The sequence below is a fragment of the Leiobunum rupestre genome, chromosome 3 (genome assembly GCF_980474605.1).
Source record: "Leiobunum rupestre chromosome 3, qqLeiRupe1.1.hap1, whole genome shotgun sequence".
NCBI lineage: Eukaryota > Metazoa > Arthropoda > Arachnida > Opiliones > Sclerosomatidae > Leiobunum > Leiobunum rupestre.
In genome coordinates, this window is record NC_143386.1 from 38,968,334 (window position 1) to 38,981,328 (window position 12,995).

At 34.8% G+C, this 12,995-nt stretch overlaps 1 protein-coding gene across 4 annotated transcripts in view; it reads right to left on the reverse strand.

Moving 5' to 3' along the window:
- The window catches only part of LOC149951727 (uncharacterized), a 143,217-nt gene extending 130,909 nt beyond the window's left edge, over positions 1–12,308 (reverse strand). For 3 of the 4 annotated variants that reach the window (XM_090168170.1, XM_090168171.1, XM_090168168.1), the window contains exons 1-2: positions 11,876–12,308; positions 2,804–3,167 (exon numbers count right to left, since the gene is read on the reverse strand). In XM_090168170.1, coding sequence (XP_090024296.1) covers positions 2,804–3,094 — 291 coding nt within the window. In that variant the 5' untranslated portion in view covers positions 3,095–3,167; positions 11,876–12,308. The remainder of the gene's footprint in view (positions 1–2,803; positions 3,168–11,875) is intronic. The other variant, XM_090168169.1, reaches the window with a different exon arrangement.
- Positions 12,309–12,995: the final 687 nt, after the last annotated feature.

The window sequence follows — 12,995 nt, forward strand, 5'->3', positions numbered from 1 at the left end:
TAAGATATTTTTACAAAAATACACTTTTTAAAGTTAAGATATTTTTACACTTAAATAAACCGCCAAACAAACGAAGTAATGTTTACTTTACATTTTTTTCGTTAGGCTTAAGAAAAGTACGGATTAAAGGTAAAAGTTTACGCATTTTAATCGACGCTTTAAATCTCAATTCTTCTTGGTGCACCAGCGATAATTTAAAAAAATAAAGTTTGCTGACAAAGAAGTTCGCTTTTATACCGAATGTTTATACAGTGGATTTGCAAATTTATGGGGTATTTGCATTGAAATGGAAACTTAACAAAGCGGTACGGGAAATATTATAATTATTTTAAAAGTAAAATATTTTTATTTCTACTTGGGGGAGAATGATTACCATGCAAGGTCGAATTCCCCCTGAGGGTCAATAACCAGGGTTGGCAAAAACCGGCTTTTTTCAATTTATAAATTCAGTATGGTTAAAACCGGTTGTAACTGGTGGTTTAAATCGGTTCAAATCATCAAAAAAATGCCCAAATTGCTTATTTCTAGCCCTCATTACTTCGAAAATGCTCAAATTGCCCAATATCAAAATTGCGTTTTTGCGTGTGACAGTACCTTTACATTGTGAGGTATAGCAGACTTATTTATCCGCTTTTATACCATAACATGGCGGAGTATTTTCACGCGCAAAAAAGTGAAGGTTAAGTTTTAGTTTTTAAAATATTTCTAATTCATTTCTCAATTTTTTTAATTAAAAAAAGTGGTTTTAACAATGGATTTTATTCGGTGGTTAAAACTGGTTTAAAACAGTCTGACTGGTTCTTGGCAACCCTGTCAATAACCCAAAATGTGTTTTAGCTAGGAATGGGAAATTTTCAGGACAGATAACGTGCAGGGGGTAACTTGACAACGGAAATTTCCATGACCTTGAACCTTGTCATCAAGGTCATTCAAAATTTATCTCGGGAACCATTAGAGATACAAAGTTGGTTTCAACTAGAAACGTGTTCCCCGTCACATTTTAGGACTAAATAGCTTCGGGCCCACCTCATTTGACCAATAACAAGTCAAGGGATTTTAGACAAAACAATAAGGTTGTGATGAAAACTATGTACCAGAGGCCACTAGGTTGAAGGGCTAATAACTCGAAAAGTACTCGTGCTAGCGTATCAAAATTTGCTAGAATACTCATCTGGTAAACCATTTCTCTAAATCCATTTGTTTTGAAGATAATCTTTGAATGACCTTGAACCATGAGATAAAGGTCATCTGAGTTTAAAAATTCTAAAGACCCCCTACCAAGAAATTATAGAAACATCCAATTGAATTTATAGGAAATTATAGGAATATTTTAATAAAGATAAAACAAATGATTTTAAAGGAATTTTGGTGGAATAGTAATATTATATTTGAAGCCATTAATTCAGGTGGCCGGGTTACAATGCGTAGGAGGGTGGTGGCAAGCCTTCATACCACGCGAGCCAACTATTACCGTTAACCTCTACAAGTTTTTATCGAAGGGGAATCCGAAGAGCTCGGGGGAAAACCCCTTTAACCAGTGGTGTTGCAAACTCAACGCAGAAGGAGTTGTTTCGAGTTTTCACAAGCTGCGATCGAACGCGGCTCCTCATGCTGCGAGGTGAAAGTGCTAAGCCACCCCACTATGTGACTAGATAAATGTATTAAAGCAGAAAACTATTGAGGTATACACTTGGAATGTCTAAGGTTCCATTGGGACGGTGATACGAAAGCGCGTCGAGAAAAAGGCGGGGCTTAACTACGTCAAGTGTAAGACGTAACGCGACATTTCAAATTCATTGGCTCGAGGTTTGACGCGAAAAGAATGCGTCGTCATGGTAACAAATAGGCGATCTTCCCGCGCAAAAAAAGCTTATAAAACAATGGATTTAAAAACCTCAATTTGTTATCGTACTTAATATTTTGAAGTAATTATAATGTTCTTCGCGAAAGAAGTGTAGTGATACCTAATTTCAGGTATTTTTATGGTTATAAAAGAGATGAGATAATCGGGTAAGCTAATAATATAATAACCATGACTAGACTTAATGACGAGTTTTCGTCGAATGAGGATAGCGAGGCGCGAGAGGTTTTCTCGTGAGTTTTCCCGCTTTAAGACACGCCCGTTTCTACGAGCTTCATCACGGCCGCAAAAATCTTCCTTAGACATTTCCAAGTGTATACCTATATAGTTTCCTGATTAAAGTAATATTACATTTTAATTTTAAAACACGTAAAGGTCAATAGCTCTTTCTATACACTCTTTTATATCCTTATTTGTGAGAGCCGCCATTTTATAACAGGTCTGATTTCAAATAGTGCATGCAAGGCCGCTTCACGCGGTCAAGTGCGCGCGACGTCTCGAGCTGATGATCACGTGCAGGCGCCCTTGCCTGTACTATTTTAAATTAGGCCTGTAATGAAATGGCCGACTTCGTAAAAGAGTGTATAGCTCTTTCTATAAAATAATATATACGCATACATGTAAAAAAAGTGTTATTTTTTGGAGCGAGCGCTTCCGAATATTTCCGTATAGAGGGTCTCGTGCGTTTTCGCCCGAGCTCAACAAAAACAAAAATATGCGCGCGCTCTCTAACTTTAACTGCACGATGAATCTAACGTAATCACGTGACCTCTCGTATTTTATGTAAAGAGCTATTAAATTAGTGCTTTAGTAAAAGGCTGGTTGTTTTTGAGCTCCTTCTATCGAATTTAAAAAAAATTATATCGAAAAATGGGAAAATACAGAAAAATTGACACCCTGGTTATGTAATGTAATGTAATAAATATTAGAATATGTACTTACATTGTCAAAACGCAGCAATATTTCCTCCAAGTCCGGGTCCTCCCGCCATCGTGTTTGTCCTTGTATTTGCGTCGGCTCTTTGAGGGGACATTCGGCCGAGTCATCAGGATCCGCGGTTTGCGGCACGTGGGCAGCGGCGGGATCGGTGCTGAAGGCGGCGGATGAGACCGTGGCCGCGTCGGGGTCGTTGGTCGGCGCCGTCGAGACCGACGCCAAGGTGGCCAACGCCAAGAGGACCACCACCATCGGGTCGCCGGAAGTCGCCGCGAAGGAAAGCCGATCTCTTACCATCTTCGAACACACCGACGGTTTATACTCCACAAATATTTTTCTTTCTAACCACCTCCAGGTAATGTTTTTCAATCTGTAACGAAACACTTCTTCGTTATAATTTATACATTAAAAATATGACAGAAAATCAATTCAGTTTTCATATGATATGACCATTGGCAAACCGATTTCCCTGATATTACCAGTCCATACCTCTACTTGGAATGCTTATCCTAGCGTATCGCGTATGGGAAGATCACTCTGACGGCTTTGGCCCCGCCTACGAGAGATAAAATCCCCTCTGCGCGCGCTCCCCTCTCACGTTGTTGTTTGTTAAGTTAACAGTGACGTCAAAAAAACGTCAGCCACATCGAGAGGAAAATCTGCCGTGATAAGCATTCCAAGCAGAGGTATGGATTCCTGTACCAGGTTTTTCAACTGACATTTCCGGCATTTTCAACTGACATTTCCCCGATTTTCAACTGACATTTCTCCGATTTTCAACTGACATTTCCCCGATTTTCAACTGACATTTCCCCGATTTTCAACTGACATTTCCCCGATTTTCAACTGACATTTCCTCGATTTTCAACTGACATTTCCTCGATTTTCAACTGACATTTCCGGTATTTTCAACTGACATTTCCCCGATTTTCAACTGACATTTCCCCGATTTTCAACTAACATTTCCCGTATTAAAAAAAAAACGATTTTAATCTTATGATGTAAAAAAAATGGAAATTTCCCGATATTTCCCTGACTTTTCGGTCGACAATCTAATTCTTTGATATTTACAGGTTTCCCAGGTCTGTATGAACCGTGTAAATGATTAGTTCGTAAAATAAATTAAACTGGTTTAAAAAAATATCAAGATTGAACTGTTTACTGAAAGTAGTTTCCTCAGAAACAACATACTGGCTAAGCAATATAGGCTTAGGGCCCGCACTTTCGAAGAGCCCGAATTTTAAAAGTAGTTTTCTTTAGAGTTAATTTAGGAGGAAAAATTAAATGCCGCATTGGACCGGTTAGAAGACTTGGCCCGGGTCGCGGAAAACAGCTAACGCGGCCCTGGAACCAAATGATTGGGGTGGAGTCCCAATTATTATCAGAATATGAGGCGAAATTCCAAACACAACTAGATAGATAAACACGAATCAAAATTTTCATAAAATCCTATAGCAATAGAAAAAAACCAGGATTTTGCCAACCCTGAGCATAATACCAAAAATACGCTATAATGCAGCTTGAAAATAATAATATACATTAAACATTTAATATACTTTAAATATATATTGATCACTTTGAAATTTACGCAATAGAAATTTCTAAAATGGATTAATATAACCCGTGTAGGAACCTTTAGGAATTCAACGGAAAGTAGGCGAAATTTTAAATTCCCGCCGCCGAATTCCCCGAAATTCGTGCAAGTATCTTTACGCCAAATATACTAGATATTTTGCCTTTCTTAACCTGCAACTGAGTATGGTGAATCTCAAAGCTTAACAAACTCAAAGTTTATTTTTTTTATCGACAGTTTTTAAAAGAGCCTTCTATTCTATAGTTAGAAAAAAGGAAACTTTATTTAATTTTTTACTCCTTCATTCTACAATAAGAGTAAATTAAAGCACTGATTTGATTGTATAAAAAACTCTAATTACCTCCAATAAATGAAATTTACAGATTTTTTTATTTAAATAAACTAGGTTTTCTCTAGCAACCACATACTGAAGTTATATGGGCTGTTTCAATCAACGTTTTCTTTGAATAATATAAATTATTTTATTCAAAGACATGTAAACAGTGGAAATACAGAAAAATAGACTAGAAATTTCATCTCCGGACATATTAGAGAAACTCACTTCCAATGATGTTATGACATATACTAAAATATTATCCACACCAGAGCAATAGCTTTCAAATGTCAACTTTAAAAACCTCTCGGAAGCTACAGTTTCAATTAATCTTGCATATTTTCTCTGGTAAAGCCAGACGTTTACTATAAATCTCTATAATACCAAGAACGTATAGTAGTAACTATGAACTATATACGTTTGTGCCCGGCGGCCATGATCTTAAAATATGCTTAAAGCACCCTCTAGAAAGTACGATAATTTTACTCCAGGTACTCTGATTGAAGATTCAAAAATTATAAGATAATTTTCTTTAATTTGCATTGGTTGACTGAAATATTATAATATCAAATTCTGAAAATAAAAAAATAACCAATTGATAATAATAATTATAACAAATTATCTATTTATTTTTTAAAAATTTGTTTTTTTTAATTAACTAAAAATTATTCTAAAATGTTTGTACATTTTCTTACCGAAATGATGACATTTCTAAAAATATTTTCAAGGTCACCACATTTCCTATATTTTCAATACTTTCCTTAGGTTTTCTCATGTAGTATAACCCGAAATCATACCCTTCTTCATCCTATATTTCACTTTATTTTATCTCTACTGTTTTTCGAAAAGAATCCTTATTTTTGCTTATGGTTTTTCCTATATTTTCATTTAATTCGCTTGAAAATTGCCTATTTTTTCTATAACATTTCGAGGCATTTTCATGGTCACCCTACCTTTATACAAAATAAGAAATGAAACTAAAACTAAAACTTTGTTCTAGTGAGACTGGCCACGTGAGACTTGTAATAATATAATTTTTAGTTGATTGATAATATGTATGCACGGTTAAACAAAAGCGAGAAATAGATTAAAAGTAAAATAAAGCTGCGTTTAAAAAAACCTGATTTAAACAAAAAAAAACGTTTTTTTTGTTTTTATTAAAAAAACCGGGATTTTTTCCAACCCTGTTTTCCAAGACTATATGAAAACATAGGCACTAGAGGGCACCAGTATATTCTCTAATTTTAAAAAGTATAACTTAATTCACGGTGCCAGCATTTCATATTTTCATAGTTCTTAGTTACTTATACGCGTTCTTGATAATACTTAAGGTATTCGCTTGAAACAAATCCCAAAAAACGGAAGACAAATTACTATACTGTGGGGTTCAATACACCATAGAACTAGTAAATTGTTAAACTATTACTTCAAGAAATTAACATTTCCATTTACTTATGTTACTTCGTAAAACAGCTAAACGATAATTAGCCAAAGGACGTTTTAGCGAGTTGTTTAAAACGTACCTGCCACCACTATTAAAGGAAAGAAGGCCCTCGTAATTCATTGCTCTTATGTGTCAAGTAACATTTATTTTTAATAGCTGTAGTCAGTGTAACCTGTCACCACAAATATCCCTGGTTACTGGTGGAATTTTAAAATTAGGGCTTTGTCTTGGCATAATACCCGGATAGTTCTGGTTATGTTCGAAATTTAATGGAAACATAAGCTAATATAGGATTAAAATTTCGGAAACATAAGCTAATATAGGAATAAAATTTCGGAAACATAAGCTAATATAGGATTAAAATTTCGGAAACATAAGCTAATATAGGACTAAAATTTCGGAAACATAAGCTAATATGGGATTAAAATTTCGGAAACAAAGGCTAATATAGGATTAAAATTTCGGAAATAGGATTATATTTCTGAAAATATAGAACTTTATAGGACTATTTTTCAAAAGTATAGGATTTTATAGGACTATATATTTTCATTTACTAGCTTTATGCATTTAAAAACAAAATCTATATTTCGTGAAATAAATCTTTGATTTTCAATTTAAAAATAAAACTAATTTAACCATTTTATAACAAAAATGTATTAGTAGCTAACCATGTTAACAATAACAATTAGAGAATAGACTAGAATGACTTTGTATAGGAATTTATCCTTTGTCTAAATCTAGCAATTTAACTGACAATTGTGAGTGGCGGGATTTGAAATGGGTAATATATCAAAACTTTAGGATATTATAAGGCTTTTTGGGGATTTTGCTAAAACTCTAGGATGTTATAGGACATTTTTGAAAATATAGGATTTTATAGGAATTATAGGACCTCTGGGGGCCCTGTAATATAAGACTAAATTTAGAATAATATACGCAATTTTCAGGTTAAGAAAGGTAATAATGCTTTTAAAAAATTACGAAATGAAAATTTTATACAAAATACAAAAAAAGTTGTCTCCGAAACCATCATAGATGGCGCTGAGGTGCCAGCTTTCGGCAATTCAAAAAGGGCAGAGATGGGCAAACACCATATTTCAGAGCTCGCGCTCTTCTCATTTGCAATGTAATCCAATACTACAGGAGCTCTTTGAAGAGCTGAGGAAAAGAGTTTAGCGATAGCTTTCAGGGTTGGAAAAAAGCCGGCTTTTTTGAAAAAATCCAGACCAGTGGTTTTAATTGGCTATAACTGTTTTTTTTTCTGTTATAACCGGCTAAAAAATAAACAGTACCTTTTACTTATGTAAGTAGAAATTGTCTGCAGTTATTTTCGTAAATAAGAAACTAAACAAATAAAGCGAAATAACTATATAAAATAACTGAATTCTTTTGATTTCCTCGGGAAATTCCCCCTAGTTTTTGTGTATGACAGAAGCGAGGCAGCGAACTTTGGAACTTTAAACCTACCGAAAAACTGGTAAAAGTAAACCGGTTTCTAAATATGAAACAAAAATAAACTCAATTTCTATAAATAAAAACTTTTAATTTTTTTTAAAAAAGCCACAAAAATCTGTATTTTTTCAAATGGCTATAACCGGATTTAACCAGGTGGTTTTATCCGGTATGGCTGGTTCTATGCTAACCCTGATAGCTTTCCAAAACGAATTATAAATATAAATAAATAAATCAAAAACATATATTAAGTGGTTTCTTCTCGCTTGTTCCGGGATTTCGGAGAAGGGTAAGAAGAGTAAGGCTATGGCGCCATTTCACTCCGATTCCGTGATGGAGAATATTTAGAGTCGGAGAAAAAAGTTTTTCCAAAATGGCTGCCTGTGAACTTTTCAGCAGATAAATTCTGGCTAGCAGGTGACCAAATCAGATTTACTCCTTTACACCTCCTTTTCAGAAGGAGTAAAAATAGTAGCCCCAATATTCCGCAACAAGCGAATAGTTTATGGGCCGGAGTAATTATCATCGCCGGATCAGGCGAATAAAACGTTTTAGGGTAAAAAGAGAACACTTTTAGTCCGAGAACAATCGAACTCAAACTTATAGGCCTTACAGGAGACGACCCGACGTGAAACGCACCGATTTTGTTTAAACTCGGGGGTTTGGTAGACCTTCATGTTACTTGAAAAACCCTAAAGGGAAATGTCTCCATAGACAACCGTTTTGCCATGGCAACCAAAAAGGTTTTTGACAACATAAAATGGAAATTTTCCCATTGAATATAACATGGTAATCTGACCAATTTTAAGGGTACCCCCTGTAAAAAAATTAGTCAATTTCGAACTTAATTATAATTTTTTATTTATATTTTCTATTTTTTGCATTTTCAAAAATTTAAATTTAAATTTTAAAATTGGTAGGGTGCTGTGTTTGTTGCTCCTAGATGGCAGCAATGAGCTACCAGTAATATACTGATTCCAGAAATTAAATTTATAATACATCTGGTAGGCTTTCATGAAATCTCTCCACATCCGGAAAATATCTACTCTAGCAAGACGCGAGTGACGGGCGGAGATCGAAAGCGAACGCCTCCTGGATGTCGGCTCGTCCCTGAACACCGGAGCGCGCAGGAAAGCTATTATTCCAATGATCCAGAGAAACCGCGCCTACTGTTTCTAGCGCGATCACTAGCGCGATCTAGATCTCTATCAACAGAATGGAGGTTGTTCCAAACTAAGCTCAAACTACAGAACACATTTTTAGTCTTTACGATTTGAGTCCTAAGAATCAGAACCACTCGAATAGATTCGGTCACAGACCACACAGATCAGACCCAAAACATACTAAAAATGGTGGTGGAATCGCTAATAAAATAGCCTTTTCAGCATAAATATAGCCACCTAGTGGTCAACGCGAGAAGCTTGTAAACTGCGTGATTTCCGTCTGCTAAGCAGAGGCTTTGAGATTTATCGGACGAAAAATGGAGCAGTTTATGAACTTCTCACGTTGGCCAATAGGTGGCTCTATCGGTACTGAAAAGGCTAATTGAGTAGCATAAGGTAGAATGTTTTTTTTTAAATAAAGTTAAGTAAATTTTACATTTGGTAAATTTATAAATACGTAATTATTTAGCTGATTTACAATATTTTAATATTTTATTCCTCGTCATTTCATCCATTGATTGTTAAAGTATTTGCATAATTATGCAGCTTTGCCCCTACCCGTTTTGAAGCGACCCCAATCTCAGAAAGTAACAAGCAAATCAGTGTTCCTAAAAAGCCACCTTTTTGGACAAAAGTCCGGGCCAGTGGCTGATAGTGGAAAATAAAGAAAAATAACATTTCAAAGCTAAAAAAGTAATTGTAATTAAATTTTTAAGACGTTTATTTTAAAAATGACTTACACTGAAATTAAATACTTTTCTAATGTTAATTAGAATCTGACCATTCATACGCGTATATATTTGCCTTAAGTAGCGCAAATCTGAAATTTCTTGTTAAATTTTTTTTATTATTGGTCAGATTGCCCACTAAATTCACTTTTATCCAGGACGAAATTTTCCACTATTTTCCACACAATTGTCCACCTGGAATTTTCCACCTCAGAACACTTACTGTAATAGTTTTAGAAACTCGGTATATCATGAATTTCGACAAAAAGCATTTTGAAAAATCAGATACAATTTGAGATCAGTACAATACCGGGTTTCTAGGTGATGGGGATATAAAGGTAAAACTGATCTGACTAACTTATTCTCTTGAGATAATCTTGAATATATATTAAGCACTATAATACCTTAGTGTATCAAAATTTCCGAGGCAATTTTAATCCGTTAAAATTATTCATTGGTAGTTGCACCATTTTCTCCTAGTGAATCTTAAAAGATAACCAACTCAAATTTTATTGTTTAAACAATCAACAAATAGTTTTTTTTAATACGGCTATCCAATCGTTAGAAAAGAGGAAACTTTATTTAAATTTTTACTCTTTCAATCTATAATAAAAGTAAATTAAAAAAACACACATGTTTCAAGCGAATAACATTCCAGTATAGGGAGATGAATACTCACGAAAGATATATATTATTCACTTCTGGTAATAATAATAAAAGCGCAGTAGGCCAAAAATAGACCTTGCTAACGGCAAACGATGAATGGATTGATATCGCGAGTAGAAATCGAGTTGTAATTAATAATTCGAAGGTTGAAACGTCGATGAAACATTACGGTAAAAGATGGATTAATAGCTTACAAAAGCGCGAACTAGAGGTTTACACTCCATTGATTTCGCTAACAATTTTTTAATTCTCCAGAACATCCAAGGTCGTAAATTAATCCCCTTGTAACACGATGCTAATGGTTTTGAAATTTCAATTACCCTCATTACGATTTCATTGGTAACAAACTGAAAAATTGTTACATATGATTAGAAGTATCTCAATATTGCTTATAGAGACGAAATTATTAAATATTAATTTAATGTTATTCGCTTGAAATTTGTACCTAGATCTCGGGGATGGTTAACTTTTATTCAATAGATAAAGCTCTCAAAATTATTCGTAAAACGTTTTGATCAAGTAATTTATATTTCTGTATTATCCGATTAATGTTTTGATAAATTTGTCAAATTAATCGAAAAAACGACGTTTTTTTTTCGATAAAAAGCTTAAATTTGACGAATACTACATATTTTTTAATCATTTTCCGAAATATTAACCGCTAAATTTAAACATGGATAATGATTAACCGTCCCCGACCTCTATTTGTACTAGTGCTCGGAATTGTTTATTCATTATCCACAAATTTTTCGATTTATTTAAAAAACGTTGGTAAAAAGAATATCATTTTAACTTATTTAATTATGTTTTTACGCAACCAAGCATTTATTTGAATAAAAGTGGTATTTATTTAAATAATTGTTTGTTTTATTTAAATAATAGGCTTATTAACTTTCGATTATTTAAACATTTTACAATTTTTATTCAACTATTGGTTATTTAAATAAACATTATTTAAATATCGCCGAGCTTATTTTATTCATGGATAAAAATTAATCGAAATCCGAGCACTAATTTGTACATTCGTAGGTTCCCACTGATTTTTCGCGTAAAACACATAATTCAAATAAGAGACAATTTGTGAGAATTATCCACCACAATATTAAAATAAGTCTTATAATTTTTTAAAAGTTATAGACTGGAAATAATGTTTTATAACTATAAACATTTATAACTCGCGTTCATTGGAACCTGCCTGGAACTGCTGTAAATACTGCAACTCACTGCGGTATTTACGCAAAACAATTCCAAAACTGACAATAGAATCTATAATTTTGACCTGTACCACGACAATTTTTGAAATAATCTGGTTAGTTAGAAGTTTAATTTAAATCAAGGAATTCCTGCGTAATAATAAAAATAAAATTCTCAATAATCTGGTTAGGACGGATTGCCTCATTTTGTGTAAATTTTGGTTTAATTTTAGCAGCGACTTCATTAAAATTTAAATTATGTAAAATCTGTACAATCATTCAAAAAGTACCGAATCTCCGAAGGAAAGTCATTAAGAAATCAAGCGTCAAAAATAAAGCGAATTGAAGTGGGGTGAGGAGGTTGAAATTCTCGTTAAGAAAACCATATTAATAGCGGAACATCCATCATTAAAATAGGTCAAACCCGTCATCCATTTAACCACCCTCCCGTCATGGATCGTAAAAAAAAACACATAAAAATAATCAAATAGTCGCAATTTTAAAAAGAGGGCGAATAAAACTCACATTGTGGTGCTATAGAATCCAAGAACTGTCAAAAAATCAGAACGGCGATAGAAAACGCATTAGCGTCGCGCACACACAAAAAATAAACCAAAGAAAATCAAACGAACGCGGTGATTTTTTTAAAAAAAACTAGCCAAAAACGTTTTTAACCCCCTCTATCCGTCAACGCCGTATTAAAAGTAAATATCGCGTTTTTAAAAAAAACCGTTACAATCGCGTTGCCAGCAAAAAAACCACGAGTTTAATATTGACTAAATAAACGTACTTATCACTTCCAGCTTGTTTATATTAGTCACCTCGCGTCATGCTTAGTGTTAAATTAAGTTTACAATCAACGTTTCACTATAATCGTGGCAGAAACGACGACTACCGCGAGCCGAGACGCGAAAATTTCGAACCGAAAACAGACGTCTTTCCCACTCCGAGAGAACGGGAGAGATGAGAACGACGCGAAGTTGGGGATGCTACGTAGGAAAGTCCGCCGTAAAGGCGAGTACCCTCCCCCCCTAATTTTATCTTCCCTCCCCGCGAGCGCGCGCTAATACCGCAAACCTAACTCCCTCACGCGGCGATGGATAGTACTAACCCAACACTCGACCGAAAGGAAACTATCGGGGTAAAGTTTGCGTTATTTCCTCACGCCACCGTGAGCCCGAGATAAGCCTCGGCTGATGGCGCTAGTATCCAGTCCCCCGTTTTTGGCGCGCGCTTCCCTCCCCCCCTCCGTTTTCGCGTTTCAAAGTCAGGGTTCGCGTTATTTTAACGAAATGTGACATGAAGCTCGTCTCCCAATATGCTTCGTAGCTCTTTGGTTGCAGGCTCATGTAGAGCGTAAATGTTTTATACAGAGAAGGAACATAATTCAATAGAATCTTTCGCCCCCTTTTGATTTAACAGGACCTGTAGATTTATTAAAAATCGGACGCGTTCTTTTCTTAAGCTTTCGCCGGATCGAGCCAGCCTCGGATATATCGTATAAAGATGTAGGGACGCTTTTTGGTGAGACTTTAGGTAAATATTGGGTTAAGACGATAGATTATATGGTACGTTGTTGACACAGGGTGCGCTTTAAAAACTAGGCGTGGAAATAAGTAGTTTTTTCCCCCTCAGGAATTTTCTC